We start from the raw sequence: 20,807 nt of genomic DNA, 5'->3' as shown, positions 1-20,807 counted from the left end.
AGTCTTCCCTAGCTAGGCTGTGGGAAATTAGTGAGGAAACTAGTCTGGGGTTTACTCAATTCTTGACTAGGGAAGTAAAAGTCTGATATGCAGTGGATGGTCTTCCCCAGAGCTGAGACCATGCAGTGACACAAAGTTCTCTTTCCTTCCTTCATCACTCCCAAATATAAAATGGAAATAACAGGAACAAAACAGGGGAAAAAAAAATAAAAATAAAACAAAACACAAAAACAAAACAGCACAAAATGGAATTCTTTATTAGCATAGTGGTGTTATTTTTTACTCAGAATCTACCACCTATGAGCAAACACATGGAACATCAAGAGAAAGTAAATGTCCCCCAACTTAAAAGAGACAGAGGATTATCAAGTAAAAATTGTAAATCCTTTAGCTCTACAACTGCTCCCTACTTCTATCTTTGACTTGAATATTTAATTTGCACCACTGATGACAAAAATAGAAGTACATTAGTCCAAAAATCAAGGACCAAACCTTTTTATGTTCACTGCAAAAAAACAATCTTGCATCTTAACACGATGTGAAATTCACACACGATTTGTGACAGGCTGATGTCAAGCCCATTTCATGTGGTAACTGGAAACATCAGAATGACCAACAGGCCCAGGTAACAGCAATAGCCATATACTATTTGTTTCTAGAGACATCATAATTTTATAACTATGTCATTTGAATCTTGAAATCCCAGAGCAGACAGAGAGAACAAGCAGAAAACCCCAGCAGCAAGCAGGAGAAACTAGGTCATAGTGGGAGAGGAGTTCTCTTCAAAACTAACCATACTGCAAGCATGAGAGAGCATGGAACAGCTTACACAAACTGTACTTCAACTTCTCCTCTTTCCCTGCCCTCTTCCATCTATCGGGTACTAACAGAAAACTGTCATGCTTTTCTTCTTTGGAAGCTGCCATGCTTTGCAAAAGAGGGGGGAACAAAAAGCCAAAACAAAACCAAATCACATTTGCTACCTTTCTTGGAGGGTGAAGAATTTCACCATCACAGAAAAAAGATACACAGAAAATTCTCCAAACTTCACATGGACTTCATCTTCAAGTCATTCATTTATTGCCTTCTGGTTTTATTTATAGTTTATATTTGTGTTACTTCAACCAATATTTACAAATTCAGGAAGTTTTGGCTTTAGTTACCAGTTTCACCATCAATTTTTGGTTACTGAAATGCTTGTATTGCAATTACTGCAGGGAATTAATTCTCTGTTTAAGGTTTAGAAGCATTTCTATAAACAAAGACATATGTCTTAAGACATGTTAAACCTACTCAAGCTCTAACTGTCCTCTTACTCCAAAACTTCTTCCACCTCAAAGAGAAATGCTACCAAAATTCAATGTTATGAGTTCAGTGTCTCCAGGATGAATGAATCAGATACACCTAACATTCAGACAAGATCATCTTAACAACAGAGAAACATGCTCAGAAACTGTTTTATGCTCTCATATTAGCAGTTGCTCATTAACCTTGAGTTTCCAAACCTGCTCACATTTGCTGAAAAACTGAGCAGAAGCCTACATTACACAAGGATTCAAAGTCTTCTCATACTTTCAAAACATCCCAAGCACCCCCTGGATGTGAATTTTTCATTAATGATCACATATTAGTGATATGTTCAATACTTTGTGATGTGGTTAAAAATGAAGATCATCATTAATGTTTTCATCAGCTGGAAGCTAAAATTGTAACTTGAAAATTTATGCCAAATCTTTAAGACATTTATGAAGATTCGTTTGGAAAGACCAGCGAGGTGATAATCCACTAGTATTCTGTCACAAGAACATTCAAAATCATAACACTGAAATATTCAGGCCTAAATGCATAAGCTCACGCTCATGGTTTTAGATTTATTGAAGTTACATGTCTAGTAATTTGGACAGATTCTTCAGTGAGGATCACTGCAACAAATTATTAGATAAATACATTAAATTTATCTAGTGTTTGTAATTGTTTCCACTGTCACACCATGGCAATCTATTTCCATAAATTTTCAAGAACTTCTCCAAAAGGTGGTTGATGAGCTGAACCATTATTCATTCCACTCATTCACCCACCTCATCACTTTGCCCAGCACTATTATGATCTTTGGGGCTGGAAGTAATTTTTTGTTATGATTTAAGGGAGGCTTTTAGGGAGACAACTACGTGCTTGACCTTTATGTAGTGCTATACAAACAGAAATAATACCTAACAAATAAGGTCTTCCATACATGCCAAGCATTTCAGCAGTTTTACAACAGGCTAGTGTTTTCCTACTCTTTTTGTCCAAAGAATTTTTACAGAGAAGGAAGCTGAAACCTGTCCATATCTTCTGTTTCTTCATTCTCCCACATTCACAAGTACACCTTGAAGGAGTTCAAATGTCATTCATCCCAAACCAGTCCATCTCACTGAAAGACTTGAAAACATTAAAATTCTAGTCCTAAAAGCTAGTTTCTTGAGCAAGGCACAAGGCTTTTTTTTTTTTTTTTTTTTTTTTTTTTTAATTCTACCACTATAAGACAGAGACTGAAGGTACAGAACTCTGTTTTTAATGATAGTCTTGTTTTTACCAGTTTATTTGTCTTTCTCCATTTTAATATCTTTACAAAAATATGCCATGATACCTTGGAATGCTCCCCAATGTTCTGTAGTTTTAATATGACTTTACCAGTTGAAAGTGCTCATATTTTGCTCTGTTACCTCACTCATTAAATTCACCAAATAAAATGTGAAACAACCGAGGCTAATCTCAACTGCTTTACTTTCATTAAAGATTTCCTAGACATTTTTCCTCCTCTCTCTTCCTGGAAAGATACAAAACTCTCTATAATAAGTTGCTGTTTGTTGTGTTGATTTTGGTGTATCTCATGCACATCTGTCTGATCTTCCTGGAATCTGTTAAGCCTGAGGGAATACTAACACACTAGGATCCTCACCTTCTGCATGACTTTCTGCTGCGTCATAGCCTGGATTTCCTTTGCACTAAGAGTGTGACTAAAATGATCACAAACTACATGACCTTAGTATATGCACTATATATTTTCACAGCAGTTGCTTGCTTTTATATAAACTAGCCTTTTAAGTGTCACTGGAGAGTTAGCTACATTATGTTACATGCTTCCAAACAAATAGCTATTTGTTTGATTGGTAGCAGTTGATATTTAAATCCCCTGTTTGCTTTTTTAAAATCATGATTGATTTTAAGCTATTTTTAGATATCTATTGCAGGATCCCTACTGGGGCGGTCTATGGCTATGTTTGTATGAGATGGGTTATATCATAAAAAACACTCTGTGCTCAGTTATACATTGCTTAGAATATCTAAAAGCAGAGTACACAAAGTTCTTTCTCTGACAATATCTGGACACCATTTTGCCCCACAGGACCTCTAACACAGCTCTCTGAGGCCAGAGAGCATCTACTGACATCAACAGGTGCTGGAACTAATCCTCAAATTCCCATTTCTGCAACACATCAGTTGCAAACTTCCTTCAGAGAATTGGGATAGCAACAATTTGTTGCGGCGTACCAAACAGCAAAGACTGCTGTTCGAGGAGTGTGCAAGGCTCACAGAGCTGAAAGAACAAGTATCAACATTATTTGTTGATTCTGGCACACAGGTAGAAAGGAAGAACCTGACAACCCTGCGGTAGTGAGAAATGACTCTCCAGCATGGAATTCGTAATGAAAACACTGTCTGGCACTTCATGTGCGTGGGAGGGCATTTCATGCTCTGTCAGGAACTTAATGCAGCAACAATGAAATTTACTGATAGAAAGGTGAGTGGGAATGCGTGACTACTCTAGAACTCAAGGAAAACCAAGTTTTATGTAGTTTTAGAAAGTATGATTTAAGAACCTTCCTATTTCTGTGTAATTTAGCCGCTCTTTTTTCAAGCACAGTTGGTCTAAAAGTAAGAAAATTTGTGCTATTATACTTGAAACAGAAGAAAACGCTCATCTTTTAACAGCTGATATCAATATTCATACAGAATGTACACATTAAAAACATACTCATGGGGTTACCTGCTTCCCTGTTTCTTTACCTATTCTCTAACTATTTACATGTTGCTACTTCAGCTTTACCTATGATTCCCATCCACACCACGTACACCCTTCTTTTTCTCTAATCACTGAGAGATCAAAGAGTCTCTACAAAGTGAAGCACAAAGTTCAAGTCAAATTTTCATCCCTTATGTCAAAGCATCTGAAAACAGCTCATTTACCCCTAGCAATTAAATGCAAGCTTCACCATTACATCAAACATTTTGTAACCAGTATTTCACAAGGTCGTTAAAAGTCTTATGACTATATAGCCAGTGTACAGCTGCTACTTCTACCACGCACAGGGTTTTGCTGCCATTTTATCTAAAGAGTTGAAAAACATCAGAGTATTTTAAAAAAATTACAGTTTCCATCGCGAGGTCCCTCATATGATTTCTCCCTTCAATCTTCTTTCCTTGATGGCACATTGTTCATTTACAGTTGACACAATTCTCCTGTTCTCTTCACCAGCATGCTTAACTAGTCATTGAAATCTGTCACATTAAGCAAAATATTCCATTGCAAGATGACAAATTCAATAATTTCTTTACAAATTCAATTGCATCATTTAGAAGTACTGGATATGTAAGGCTTGTGAAGTCACCTCAGCTGCAGTTTATTTACATCTCATCACTAATAAATACTTGCCAACTTCTGTAAACTGAAGACAGATTCCAATACATTCAAATGTCTTAGTGTAGATATTGCACACACCCATTCCATCACCTATCTGGTCAACAGTTTGGAAAACAGTGTTTCTAAACCATACTATTCTTTTTATTCGTGCCTGCAATCATTTTAAGATCATTCATATTTTGTACTTCAAAGAATTCTTTTACAAACAGCCAAATGACTTGGTCGCAGTAGCAAGAAAAATCTGCAGCACTTTTTTTGGCCTTCTGCATATATACAACTTCAGTTCAGAAAGGCTGGAGATTTAGGACTATATTGGATTTGTTATTCATAGGAAAAAAATATAGTAAGAAAAGGTAAAGTTGAGAAGCAAATAACAACTTGAAAAAGATAAGCTTTCTTATTCTCACTGCTGCTAGTAGGAATCAGAATTTCCAAAGTAAGAAGTACATGATCAGATATGCAACTGAAATCCCATGCCACTTTACAGATATTCACAGCTAACTGTACAAACAATACGCTTAAAACCACAGAAATAACTCAGCATAAGGCTACCTATACATTTTAATACAGCTGTAATTTTCCCCTCCGCCTTCTTAATGGCCTCAAATTCACCAACTGCTTTAGGAAGCTGACTACATGCTCATTTGCAGAGGCTAATAAAATACACAGACCAGCCTATCTCAATACAGCATACTGCAACCTCCACTTGTGCATGGCAAGCTTCCACACAAGCACGCAATGGAAACAGCTGAACAGCAGAGCCATTATGTGCCTAAAAGCATGCCCAACACAGCTACTGCAAGGATTGCACTGGCTTGTTCAATTTAGCACCTCCACCTCTGCACAAGCAGCTGTTACCGCACACACAGTTAGCCTCATTAAAAGAATCCTACACACCAGTGTCTTTCAAATTCATCCCTGCATTTTTACCTTAGCTTTCCAAGCTTTCCAAGAAATGTGACCAAGGCCACCGAGGAGGCCAAAACTAAAGAAAACATTGTTTGTAAGCACTATCACTGTCGCTAAAATTGAAATACCAGTACCAGGAATAGTTAGTCTATTTGTGCTACAATGTGGCAACGAATAAGATAAAAAAGATCCAATTTTCCTTTGGAAAGACAAATAAAACACTAAATATCGTGTATGGAAGAGTATTTTTTTTTAACCAATTATTCTACTTATACAAAATCATATTCTAAAAAAATTCTGTTAAAATGACAATTAAAGAGTGCCAGAAACATATCTGTTGAGTTAGATGCAGCCATAATTCAGAACTTGTTTACTGGGTATTCAATGATGCAGCAGTAATAATTTGCACTGCGAAATATCTCTTCAAAACTAGACTGTATTAAAAACACAGGCTGGTTTTGTTTATGTGGCATGAAATGTGAAACTCTCAACAATTAATTAGAACGCAGAATATTTTTAAATTTCAGTGCATTAGGCATAGGTATCAAAGATTTGAAGCAAGTATTAAGATACCTGACTTATTAAATACCTTAAGACATTGCTAGCACACACACACAAAAAAAAAAAAATCAAAACCAACAATTTTAATTCCTCTGCTACTTGCACAATCAAAACAAAAACAAATCTAATTTTTAGTAAGCAGTACACTAAATTTGTAAAAAAAGACCACATTTCAGCAAAACCTTTGTCTTAAATATGATTTATGAGGACGAAAGATGTTAAGCATAACTAAAGAACAAGTGGAATTACCAGACAAAAGATTCAGAAAAATAATTAGATATTTTGGTTAACAGTAATCACGGAACCATTTCAAACAGTCATATTGCAGCCCTGACTCACACTTGCACTCTTCACATCACATCTTTACCTCTGTCTACTTATAAAAAGAACAGTGCATAGAAATAGGGCAGCAAAATTATGATCTCTTAAAAAAAGGATTAATGCTTGAAATATACTAAATTTGAATAAGTATTTTTGGTGCTATTTGAGGTAATTTTTAGATCTCTTCCTGTGAAATTAGGGTAATGACACCCTATGACTCAAAAGCAGAAACCAAAGTTGAACTCAACATATGCTGGCAATGACAGATCACACAGATACGTAGGAGGTTGTGAACAACAGACTGGAAAAAGCTTTTACATACAGAATAACTAATCGTAGACTTACAGAATAGACTTCAGGCTGTGTAAATCAGACTAGTCACACTAACCCACCATAGCTGTGTCTGAGCTTTACAGCAGGTTAGAAAAAAACAACAGATTTAAAAACTAAAAAAAAAAAAAAAAAAAAAAAAACCACCAAACACACACAAAACCCAACCTGCAAGAGCAGATACACAGGTGACTTGAGACTAAAGAAACATGTTCTGTGATCTTACAATGTATAGGTCCACGGTTTCTGATTGCACACTATTTATGTCAAAAGTGATTTCACCAGACAGCACTCACTCACAATTTGCCATCTTCATCCATTTCATTTACCTTTAACTCAATATCTTTCAATCTGTTCTTTTAATTTATCTATGCTTTTCACACCTCAGAACATTCCTATCAAGGATTTTTCTCTGCCCTTTATTAGCCCTCCAATGTAAATCTAATTCTTCTGCTTTCTTAATTCTTCCTCACTGTTTTTTACCAGTGAAAGCTCATCCATTACTCACAACTTCTACACTACATCTACCATGAAAGTCTTCTATACTCAAGCAACAAAACACAGGTGTTATTCAGGATATAATTAAAAGGATCCTTACCTTTCCAAAATCTCTCACATCAAACAAATCGAATGCTTCAAAAAGCTCACTCTTCTTCATTCCAAATATTTCACAACATGCCGAAAGAAAAGTCCTTATATTCTTCAAGCAAAGAAACTAGGGGAAAGAAAACAAAAATAATAAGCATCAAGTGTGTCAATCACCAACTCGTGTGCTCACTTTGATCATAAGTACATTGCAAAATTCACCAATACAATTATTTTTAAGTCAGCACTTCCACTATGCTGTGATCTTCCACTGGCTCTTATCCAGCCATAAAGGTTCCCTTCAGACTCAAAAGTGTTAACCAAATTCTGAGTAGACACTTGGTGAACAGAAACTATTTTCTCTCTTTCTACGTAAACAAAGAGAAATGACAATATGCTACTAGATACAAATTAGTCTAAGTACAGACTTACTTTTCAGTTCTCTACTGACAGCATAGACCAAAACAAGAGTACTTTAATAAAATTATATTAATATGAGAAAGTTACTCTTCATCTATACATCAAGCATCTTCAGCTGTTAAGATAAAAGTCTAGTTTGAATGTTTCATGAACATGCACTGTTTTAACACACTAATGACATTATGAATACATATTCTCTATCTGGAACAAAGGAGCAGATGAAATTTGCAGTTGATAAGTAATTTACAATTCAGCTAGCAGAGATTTAAGATGCTCAAACCACCTTGATTTCTGTACTGAATCAAAGGCTATTTCCCCTTGAAGTTATCCACACGCATCAATGATCATCTGAGTCTGGAAAAGAATAAAGCTTCTGCCACAATGCTCTACTTACAAGGTTTTTAATGCATTTTCCTGAAGACTATTTCTTTGAAAGACCTTACCAGTACAAAAGATAGCAACTATCAATAGCATTGCAATAACTAAAGAGGGATAGCTGATAAGTGCAATATCCTTTCTTGATAATGATTAGCAATGATAAGGTACTAGTACCTTATGAGGACATTAGCTCCATAAAGATGCTGTTGTAGTCTTACAATCCACTCCATAGTACAGTTCAAAGGCGAAGATGATATTTATAAGCAACAGTATTTCAAATGACCCAGCATTGTGCTTTGAATATGCATGTTAAAATTACTGATATAGCAACTCAATAAAACTGGGTTCCTAGAGTACTCCATGTTATACTGGATTCATAAGAATGAGGATCATTTACATTAGGACAGATTATAGGATTTCTCTATGTTAGAGCTTAATGTTGTTTATAAAAGCAGAGGGGGGTTAAGTAATACTGACTGTCACAGCCATACCTTTCCTGAGCGCAAAGTAAAAAATACCCAAATTGTTCCCTCAGAAAAAACATGTCACTGTTTCCCTTCAGCATAAGACAATAAAATACCAATTCAACAGGGAGGCCTACCTCATGTCTTACATAGAACTAGCCAGCCAGACACTGAAAAATCAGAGCACCTAATAGACCACACTTACAGAAGGGTTACACATGCAAAAGCACCAATTCAACAACAGAACCTTCAAGAGTAGACAACTCTAGAGATGGTTGTAGACATCAAGACAACAGCTGACAGTCATTACAAAGCATCACAAAAGCAATCCCTGCACAAGGCAAAGCTCCCAGGAAGGCATCAGTGACTGACAACTGCCATATCAAGTGTAAGGGGCCACAGACGTACCAGGTGGAGCTGCAGCCTCCACCCTTCCCTCCGCTCCCAAAGAGCCCAGGCTGCATGTGCTCCCAGCAAACACAGGGCAGCCGGGGCCGGGCTGCATACTGGGCTGCTCGAGAACACTGCAGTTATGCCAGACTGCTTTTATGCCTAGTGAAATTTGACAAATTAGTCTAGCTTGCTTAGTCAACATCACAACCTTCTCCAGCTTTGCAAAGATTACAATTTTCAATTCAAAATGACGAGGTTAGAAGGCTAAGATATGTAAAACATGCGCTTCTTCCACCATGACACTTGCAGAAAGAACCGGATGAGCTGGTTTGGGAGTCCACAAGTTTAAAAACAAGATGGCACATACAAAGTTACTATTTTTTTCTGATCTATTTTTTCCCCAGGTTTTGAATTACTTTTCTTAAGAGCCTCAAGGGCCACTAGGCTTCTCCAATGCTGAATACTGATTCAACTTCAATACCAATTTACTTTCTTACATTCAGATTCTTACAACCACTGACAAATTTTTTCTTCACCAGAAAAATCAGCTGCCTTTTTAAAACCTAAGTTTTGAGTCTGGATTAGTTAGTGCTGAAGCCTGCCAATGCAAAGAAATCTTACAGCTGCATTAAGTTGTTTATCTTTAAAGAAAAGAAGTAGTTAAGGGAGAGACAGGAGCCCTCATGGGCCTATAATCTGGCCTACGTTTGCTAGAGAGCATTTTAGTGAGTTGCATTTAGCTTCTTAATATAGCTAAAAGAACTGTTTAATGTATCAGCAGTTATGCACAAACAAATACCCTTCCAATTCTGCAAAATTTCTCCAATTAGTAACAGAGGTCTCCTTAATCAAAGATGCAGCTGGCAGCATTTTTTCAACAAGATTTATTAGTTACTACAAATTTGGCGGGGAATTTGCGACATCAACCTTTTGTGTTTAAATTATCATTACTATGAATTATATGCAAATAGATGGGACAACATATTCCAAGAAATTAAGTTTCCCTTAGCCCACATGTTTTAAAGGAAATGTTAACGTATATACCCTGTAAGTAATAAATTAAATTCTTTAGAATATTCTAACAGAGAGAAGAATCTAATCCCCCCCCCCTTTTTTTTTAAATAATCACTAATTTATTAAGTGGTAAAGAGCACTTAATACGTGTCATATGTTAAACAGATTTGACATAACTATAATCTAATATTCAATAGCCATATGACAACACAGCAGTTACAGTACATTTCTTACATGCTCTAGAAACCACAGACTAAGCATCTGTCAAAGCTACCTGCACTTGAGATGGGGCCACATCATCAATGGGTGTGCGCCAAATGCTGCTTTTAGCAGAACAGGCCTCCTGACAATACAGCCTAACCCCTCTGCTAGTTCAAACACTGCTTGGTGAGTTTAGCTGGGCATCTAATGATTCAGTATCCATCAATTTTCTCTTGTAAAATGAAAAGCTTATTACTAAAATATTAAACTAACCACAGTAGCTACAAGGATAAAACTGTGACATTAAAACCAAAAATCTGTTCATATTTATATGCACTATTTTGCAGTAAAATATATGATGGGAAAAAAAAAAAAATCTTTAAAAGGAACTTGTTATATGGTATTCATGTTTTGGAAAAGTTATTTAATTATATTACCCAGAAAACTGTCAGAAATATATCCAAAACTTTATATTGCAATCATCTAAATAAACAGTTTTCCTCAATGAAAACAAAGATTTTTATCACTGTGGTTATTGTCTGAAGAAGTACCAATTAGTAAAAGAAACCTCCAAATTAAAAAACAGCATACACCTAAAATCTAGGAAGTTCTATAAAAGACAATCCTCCTCGCTGGCAATAAGTAAAAGGCACCATCATTCTGCAGTCTCTCATTAGTAAGTACAGTCCTCAGGATATTTGGAAACCTTCTACATTATTGTGTTTCTTTTTCAAAGAAAAACATTATCCTTCGGCACACCACAAGGTAGATCATTAAAGGCATAAAGAGCAGTTGGGTACCCAGTTCTCTTAGAGATGCGAGGAGAGCTAGACATCTCTCACTCAGTCTAATCTCCGAAAGTCTCCTCCACATGAAATGTTGACTTCCAGTACAAAAACCAATTTCTCTTCATTAAAACATAACATAACATAAAAACAAAACATTCTCTTTAGAAAGTTAATGCTGCCTTTTTTTAAAAAAGAAAAAAAAAAAAAAAAAAAAAAAAAGTACGTGGCTATATTAGAAGATGGCAGTCCAGAACTCTAAATACACAGATCAGTAAAAATATTGCGGTAGGGTAGTATAAGGCATGAGTCCAAAAATTTACACTAGGGAAGAGTACAGCTTCTATCTGGCTCATCTCTAGGTATACCATGAGAGGAAAGCACACCCAGCACCCAGAGACAGATCAACAAAATCACAGCCCTTTGGGGTTCAGGACCCTGAGAACAATTTTCAATATTAACATCTGTAGATTATCCAGATATTTCTACAGCATCCTAATGTTTCACCAGCAGAAACAGTTACGCTACTACAAACTGATAATGTTGCCATTGACAGGGCTGCTGAAATGGTACAACTCTTGTGATAAGCCACTGTGATTTCAACAATCTGTGAACAGATTCGAGTTTCAGTGGCCTCTGGTCCGTTCCACACTGAATTTAGTTTTGTAAGAGGCATTAACACAACGTTTATTCAAATTAAAAGCAAGTATGGTTTATATAATTGGGACTGTATTTGTCTGAACTTAAAGTGGAAAAGAGTGGAAAAACCAAGTTATATTAAGTTCTACAGAAAAAGCATGCTGCTTTCTACCATAACATTTGCCACTTTACACTAAAAGAAACATTCATTTGAGGCTTTTTCAACACAGTACATGGTTATGTGTCTGACAGGTATGTATAGAAATATTTTACAAAAGGTACTGCATAGAAATGACTAGACAAAAAGCACAGGCAGGACTGTAGCTGCCCACAGGGAAGAAGGATTTCTCTAACCAGGCCTCTAATGAAGTGAAAGCAAAAGAAAAAAAGAACCCCCCCTAAAAAAAAAAAAAAAAAATCAGTTTCATATATCCTCTAATCATATAAGCTTAGAGGTATTTCTCAGAAAATATATTTCAGCAATGAAGTACTTCAATGGAATAAAGTTTGGTACAGACCATAATATTCAATATATAGATGTATTTTTCATACTAAAAGCACTCTTAAGGGTGCTCAGGGACCAACACAAAGAGCTCTGAAGATCAAATTCTGCCGTGAGACATTTATATGAAATTCCAACATAGCAACACATCAGGCGAGTGAAAACTGAAAGGCCAAGAAATGACAAGTATTTAGGAAAGACTGAGTTCTAATCAAGTGAACTTCCTTTTTTTTTAATTACCAATAGTAGAAAAAAACAGTTATTTGTATTTATTTCAACTTCCATCTCCCTTTTACTATAGTGATTTAGTCACAAGCAAGGAAGAAAGCCTGGGAAGCTGGCATTTTTATTGTATTTGTATCTGGATCAACAGACATTCATACTGCATTTAAGGCAAACTGAAGAACATACTGAAGCCTGAGCGTCTGGGACAGTTTAAATAGATGCTAGGCTATAAAGCTGTATTAAAAATAAAATGGACCACTGATACACTATGTCAGGGAAGGTGGGTTTTTTCCAGTGTGATTCACTTTTGCTGACATTGTATACCCATCCCTTCGTCACCACACTTCCCAGGCTTTTTTGCATGTTGCATTCATGGCCCCACACAGAGTGCAGGAGGTTCCCAATACCTGCATGAGAACAGAAGCCAATTGCTCCTAGCCACCATCACGTAGAAGCTATGACAAAAGAGTGAAAACATAGAAAAAGAATGACTCTGCTTAGCCAACTATCCACTAAATCCACTTTGCCTCTTGTGGGAGAAAAAAAGCATGTCAATCAGGGAAAGACCAGAAATCTTCCCCTCCTATTCCTCCTTTAAACAGCCTTAAAGGCATAAATAAAAAATGGTGGGATTTTATGTAACAGCAAGCATCTTATGACAAAAATAGTTGAGGAAAGCCAGACATTCAAAACAAGTATACAGAAGGGAAGTAATCAGATGAGCAAATGTGGCTTCAATTCACCCATCTCAAATGGCACAATCACTTTCTTTTTTTAATTTGTGAAATACTGATGTTACATGCAAGAAGGCACATAACAGGCTTGTGAAGATGGGAGATTTGTCTATTAGTCATTTATGGTCTCTAGAAAAGCAGAATTACACAAGAATAGAAAGCAGAAGAATATGAGAGGAACAGACAACTGTCATAGCACTTGCATGCCCTTCCTACACCTCAGAGCTCACTACATGGGCTCCTGACCTTTCCTGTCTGGTTCTGGGATGCTGATGAGAACAGAGTAGCTAGGACTATGTCATTTTGATTTGTACTCTGTTCCAGAGAATATACACAAAAAGGAAAATAATGCAGTTATACCTCTTGAGCACCAGGAGAAATGTGAAAATTGCCATAATGGATTTAAGTGGAAGAATTGCTTTTCTACGTTCAGTCACCAAGGTTGATACGTGCAAGTTGTTTCAGTGAAAGAAAGCACCAAAACAGAAGAACTTGACTGCTCAAAGTTTCCTTTAAAGAAGTTGGTTAATGCCCTGAGGGCTGCAGATTATTCTCACTTGTTTCAGTATTTGTTGCAACAACTGTCTTGACAGGAGTAACATAAATTCCGTACTAATAGTGTCTGAATCCTGCTAAATTCACATCTAAGAGAGAGATCCAGCAACTCTCTACTGTGACAAACAGCACCATCACCTCTTCTAGCCACAAAGTGAAGATCCTGTGACCACAGGGAAGCTATGCAACAGCAAAACCAAAAATGTACCTTGGACCTATATACATAAAAAAGCAATGGTAACTAGAGATATAGACCCAAGCGTTTCATCAGCTCCCGCATAATGTGTGTGCACAGGAAATGTCTAGCTTCCTTTAAATTCTTTCAGCCACATCCAATAAAGGAAGAAAATTAGGTATTTACAGATACAGCTGCTCATATATCAAGGGCTCCTTTCCATAAGCCAGGCTGAACGGTTCCCTGACATATGCCATCTTTAACAGACCAATCCCAAAAGCAGGGTTACCAAAATAGGAGTACATTATACCTCTATGATATGGCACTTTTTTTTTTTATATATATATCTGTATGTTCATTAACACCAGATTAGTAAGTACTCAGAGAAATTAGGGACCCACTGTGACACTGACAGAATTGTACATTCAGGGTTAACAATTCAACACAGAAATCATTCCTGGCTCCTTCACAGATTTCAGCAGCCAAAGCAGATTAGATTAGTTCTGCTCTGCCAACAGGAGTAATTATCACTATATGCAGTAAAAAATAGCTGTAAGGACTTTTAAGTGAATCAAGTACAGACCCACTGATGAAGTCTTAATTCAACATCTATTAATGTCTTCTCTTAAACCAGCAAGAGGGAAAATCGCAATATCAGAGTAAAGAATGGAAGTTTGAACATTTCTGTTGTTCCTATGCGTGACACTTCTCTTGTAAAGATCTTCAAATCCAGAGTCTTACTGAGGGTAGGCAATGCAAAAGGGCCATAAGGAATTTAAAGACCAAGTCAACACAAGAGGATGAGTGCTCCTATTTTCAGTAAGCAAATGACAGCTACAAGGCTGTCTCCAGAAATTTTTTTGATTTTAAGTGTCACAACACCACAAGTAAGCACTATTCTTTTTCTCACTCTTAGTTTCTTTTTTAAGTGTAATTTGCAAGTTAATATGTTTTATCTAACACACACAGGAAGAACACATCTCAGCAAAGGAATTCAGTTTTATGTTCTGTATTCGGCCTCTTGTTCTGCAAACCATCTCCATCATTCAAATGATCAATATTTTTAAAGTTCTAGACAGAAGCAAACAAGCTAAATATTATATACCTACTAAACTTTGCTCTTCAAAAGGTTACAAAGCAGATACACTAATAAAGATGGAGGAGATGGCACACTGAGTTCTGGAACAGGCAGGCTCATTATCAGTATCTCAGGGGCTTACAGCCTATACCTTAGCTCTTTGTATAGTAGCTCAAGAACCATTTTTGGATAACAAAACAAACAAGAGTACTACCATTACATAACTGTGAAGAATTTTGCTAAGAAATATGCTATGCAAAGAACAACAACATAAGTTCATTAATTCAGAGACTTAAGGAATAGCTAGGGAGATCTGTAGTGCTATTAGCTTACTAGATGTGAGTATTCTTTGCAGGTCTGCACAATGCATGGGATGCTGTATGAACTATAAAATATATTAAGTTCCTTTGAACCACTGCTAACACAGTATGAATATTAATAGCATGTTCTTTATTTGCTCAGTTAATGTAGTAATTAAATATTCATAGAAAAGCTCCTCTTCAAATTCCTAACTGACTACTATTCAATTGTGTCTATTGCATTTTGGCTTGAGTATGAAGTTTTGTTTCTGTGTATTTGCTCTGTGCTTCAAAGAACGAAAATGGAAATTGAAACTTGAAAAAAGCTGAGGAAGCACAAAGGATGCTCAGCTTTTATTAGTACTGATATGGAGTGAACAGAGGGCAGGGTTAAAGAAAAAGGTCAGGACTTGTTATGCATTCCTGAACACTCTCCTTGACTATGCTGGCACTATAGCATTGGTTAAGCAAGTGAGGGCAAAGCAGCACTTAAATTCTCTGTGTTCCTTAAGTCAAGTAGTTCTACAAGCCATGAAGTCGGCAACTTCTAATCAATGGTCACTGAAACACATCCAGCAAACACCTTTCATGTTCTACCATGTGCATCAGAACAGGAGTCACAGGCTTCCTGAAGAAGAAACATTTTCTCCTTTACCTAGGGGAAGACGAAAAATAAAAGAGAGCTTCAGGAAGATATGCAGTCACTAAACAGATGAGGATGTTTAGACCATAGAGCAGCAACTACATAAATTCCCCAAGTATAACTGACAACAGGCATGGGTGGAAGCTCAGGACAGCATCCTGTTGCAAAGGGCAATTTCTTGAGTAGCCCTTTGTTCCCTACTAGCAAGAGTTAGCTAATCTATTCTGCAGTATTTTGTCAAAAAGAACAGCAACTGGAACACGGTATTAAGTATGCGAAGCGCACAGAGATTAGCTGTGGGTAAAGATGTTCCTGTGCTTAGTTACCTTTTCAAATGACTAGCCTTATCTGTCTTACACCCCAAAGTTGCATCCCTAAAATGTCTTTCACTGAGGATCTTGTCTTACAAACAAATGCAAAAAGAAGGAAGACAAAGGGAACAGGGAAAACAGTCCAGAGGAGAACAAGAATAGGAGGAAGACAGCAGCAAGGAAATTAAAAGATGATCACAGGAAAAGGAACAGGAAAGGGACAGACACACAGTGAAACAAAAGTTCAAAAAGAAAATCAAAATAGACCAAAAGAGAGAAAGACCACTGAAGTAAAAAAGGACTTGACTCACTAATGATTCAAATGTGGGAAAACATGAAATAAAAGCCAAACATGACGAAATTATGTGTTAAAATTTTGGTGTTAAAATGCTTCAGGCAAAACTATTTATGAAACAGCCATTTGAAGACAGTAGTCACCATGCTATAAACTGTATTTTCAATTGTGACATGGAAAACTGCTTCTCCAAGGGGCAGAACTGTAAAGGATGCTGATTTTCTACTCAGATGTATTGTCATTGGCCCTAACATAGGGTTCCTAACCACTCACATTTCAACATAATTGATGAAATATTAGCAGTTGTATGAAACAGTTTTATAGACACAGAAACCTGAAAACCTACACCCACCTAGTGTATTTAAATTAATGGGGGGGGAGGGAGGGGGGAGGAGGAGGGGGGAAATAAACAAACCTAAAGCCTACCTGATACACTTCAACAGCAAAATGAATGGAAAACCTCAAATTAACACTCAATGTTTTCATGATCAGAGGAGGAAAAAAAAAATCATATCCACACTCAAACCATGAAAAGCCTTACAGCTACAGTATGAAATACAGATCTTCACATCAGCGTTAAAGAGAACACCCAACACATTTGTTTCATATGGTTAGCTTGACACACTAAGATGCTGCTCCCATTGAATCTAAGTATCTTTTATTCATAACTGTGCTTGGTTTTTACAAGTCTTCTCACATTATTGCACTAACATTAGAGACATCTTACTTTGTCTATGTCTGTGCAAGGGAAAGTCATTTTGGGGTGTAAGGAGCCCTATCAAGGTGTGGCAAAAGACTTTCACATAGGTTAAGGGCAAAGATTTTACCTGAAGGATCCACACTTGACTTCAGTTCCACTACAGAAATACAATCCCTTTTGCTACCTCTGCCCCACCCCTAAAAATAAGCACCACTGAATTCACCATCTGAACTGGATCTCTTTTGTGAATAAATCTGTGGCCCTAGTGCCTTGGACACAGGCCCTACAAGGCCAGATCTGGATCCCAACTATGTAATTCCTTTAAAAACCTACAGTGTGGATTTTTTTAAGACCATTTTTTAAGTTAGCATGTACTGACTTGTTCTCTTCTAAGCATTTTAAAGAGTTTCAAAAGCTGTCAACACTGAATCTTGCATGGAAATTCAACACAACGGGGGGAAAAAAGAAAAAAAAAAATCTTCACAGGGTTAGTCAGTGTCTATTTAAGGTGAATCTAACCCAGATAACTCCTATGCTCTTCTGTTTCTCACCAGCAGATCACACAGACCATGTACTAACTCTATGATTTCCAACAGAAAGGAGCAATATTCTTATTAACATTCCTTAGCATTAATATACATGATTCATTACATACTTGAAATGTTTTCTTGAATTGCATATGAGTAGTCTTTTCCAAGCTCTTATGATCATGAAAAATTCCTAGCAAAATCTTAAGGATGCAAGTACAGCTTTCTACAAATTACCAAATGCAGCTGTCCTCTAGTTACCTATTTTTAAAATACACTGTTCTATTTTTGCTGGTGTGTCACTTCAGGCTTGCAGTTTATTAAACCATGATTTCTGTAGCCAGGACAGGGGTTTCTGATATATTCAGAGAACACTTCTCAAGGATTGCAAGTCAAGTAAGTAGAACAGCTAAATCCAGAAGCTCAAACCACAAACCAGTGAGAATAGCCATGAATTAAAAACAAATTCCAACAATAAATTCGCAGGACTGGAAGTGAAAACTCAGTGATCACAATGTGTACTGACTACATTTTACACCTTACGATATTCTCCGGAGCTTCAACATATTGACCTGGCACCAAAGGTAATCTTTTCACACACTGGGTACCTCACTGTTTGGATCTCAAAAGTTGAGGAAGTCAAACTCTTTTAACTGCTCAAACTTATACACTTGGCATGGAGCTCCATCTTATCAGTCTGAGAAAGTTAGATGCTTCTGCAGTCTTTACTACCACATATATTGCATTTGAGTATTTCCCAGTAACAATAAGTAATCTATTAAAAGCAAATTCAGAGTTTGCTTTACTGGTCCCACATTCTCATGCAATTTTAAATAGACCAATGGGTACCAGATACATCATCTTTTTCTGTTCAGTAGTAAAATAAAATGTCCCAGACTAGGGTGTGACAAAGTTTGCCTTCATTCATCGAGCAAGCACTTAGTGTTCCACCTGCGTTTCTGTCCTCAGTGAAGGCAAGGGTCAGATCAAGCGCTGAGCTCTTCTAATAGCCAAATAATCAAATCATGTCAGAACACAAAACAGCACATCCCTTTTAACTATTTAACAAGGGGGTTTTGTCCCACCCCATAGGAAGGGCTTTCTTCCCCGTTGACTTGTATTAAAGAAAATGAAGAAGAGGATGGCCCTAAAATCTGTATTGCTCTCGACCATGACAGTGAGGAAAAAAAGTCATACAAGTTTATAATACAAGTATTTGTAACTACATAAACTATGATAAATGGACAGAAAAAGCAGCAGCTACCCTCACATACCATTCCATTGTTAATGAAAAAATCATTTGTTATATGAAGATTTTTTTAATGTATGTATTCAGGTGGTTTCACCTCTAAAATGTCTTAAATTATAAGCTTTCAGCATATGTGTAAAGACTAAAGCAAGAGATATTTGAAATATGATTTAAAACAGGGAATAATGATTGTACTACCTTATAAATAAATTATTATTACTGTATAAGTAATCTACTTACATTACTTATATAGTAACCAAAATTTATTCATAAACCTGCAGAAAAATGACTCCTCTTCCCAACACATCAAAAACGTGGGTAGTGTGGGATGGGAACAGGGTCTCCATCTTTTCCAGTCACTGTACAGAGGCGGTGAGAGGTGGTACACCGTCAGCACGCTGACCACCATGGCCTGCTGACTTTCCCAGCAACTTCCCAGAGGCACTACTGGGCTAGGGAGGGCCCAGAGGCAGGGGACAGCCCCAGGACAGCGGGTGCCAAGAGGGAGGGAGGGAGGAAGGCAGGCCTCCGCCATGGCTGCTCACCTCCACCTGCCACTGTGGGTGGCCACATGCCACCCTTCCCACAGCCACCCACCCAGCCAAACCTCTCCGACTACTTCCCGGCGAGCCCGTCAGGACCCTTACAACACAGACAGGCTGAACACTAGCCAGAATAAAGATAAAAGACCGTACTGGATGCAAAATCCTCCAGTGCCCCAGGAGACCTCACACTTCAGAGGTTTATAAAACAACTTCTCAGCAGCTGATAAAACTGGCCAGTATGAGACAGGCCATCCCAAACATCCACAAACCATCATCTTCTAAATTACCTGGCTCACTGAGGGGAACCACAGGGCCATTCATACCCTCTCGTCACAAGAGGCCCCAGCCCAGATACTCATGCATGTTCAAGAGACCCTGCTGCCAGGGTCACCTACACCTTAGGAGACTTTGTTGATCACACCAGGAGAAGGAGAAGCCTAAGATGATACAACTCCACAAATGTTTAGTGTTTCCAGATAACACAGATCAGGTAAGTCAGTATTAAAAGCAGACGCGTACTATACTACAATTCATTTTTTCAACAAGATTTAAATACACAACTCGGCCAGAGACTGTGTTTTAAACCAGCACGCAGCTCGCCTCTGAGAACATGTTCTCAAACAGATGGTGTCACCACAGGACCTGCAGGATCCGCACTACGTATAGAAACATGCATATTTCAAATAAAATACATATATTTATTTCAATGTACAGTGAGGATAAATGTTTAATACGATTTATTCCATAAATAATTACAATGTTCTAAAACTCTGCTGCTTTATCTTATACACTACAGCAAGTCTTTCAGAAGAAAGATCTATTCAAATGCTTTCAAAGACTGATTTTTATTTGGTCCAATAATTTGTAGTACTGCATTACCTCAAATGAGAGTTAAAAACACTTCCAGTGTTAACAACAGCTTTTTGGAAATACTTAAAAGCTACTACATAGACCACAGACAATTTAAATTTCTGGGATTTAAAAAAAAAAAAAAAAAAAAAAAAAAAAAAGAAATCTAGCAGAACACACTTTCTAAGTCAGTTTAGTGAAGAAGTATCCCCTCTAGCTTGCTTTGAATATGCTACTTGCCACTTCCATTAGTCACCCCTGTTTCCATGCTGGAAATGACAGAAAATAATTTTCTTTTTCCTCAGGCCTCTCATATTCTTCCCCTATGTTGGCTCTTTTCAAAACCGAGAAGTCCCTTTTTTCCTATTGAACTGTTCCTTCTTGTTTCATACCTTTGAATACCTCTACAGCCTTCTCCGCACCTTTCTCATTTTAT

At 37.1% G+C, this 20,807-nt stretch overlaps 1 protein-coding gene across 3 annotated transcripts in view; it reads right to left on the bottom strand.

Annotated features, from left to right (window-relative positions):
• The window catches only part of VAV3 (vav guanine nucleotide exchange factor 3), a 172,062-nt gene that overhangs the window by 133,033 nt on the left and 18,222 nt on the right, over window positions 1-20,807 (bottom strand). For all 3 annotated transcript variants that reach the window (XM_033000720.2, XM_033000721.2, XM_042784040.1), the window contains exon 2: window positions 7,404-7,520. In XM_033000720.2, the coding sequence (XP_032856611.2) occupies window positions 7,404-7,520 (117 nt within the window). The remainder of the gene's footprint in view (window positions 1-7,403; window positions 7,521-20,807) is intronic.

Source organism: Tyto alba, unplaced genomic scaffold (assembly GCF_018691265.1).
Source record: "Tyto alba isolate M040663 unplaced genomic scaffold, T.alba_DEE_v4.0 Super-Scaffold_1000006, whole genome shotgun sequence".
Lineage (NCBI taxonomy): Eukaryota > Metazoa > Chordata > Aves > Strigiformes > Tytonidae > Tyto > Tyto alba.
Note: the sequence above shows the minus strand (reverse complement) of the source record. Positions and strands in the feature narration are given on the sequence as shown.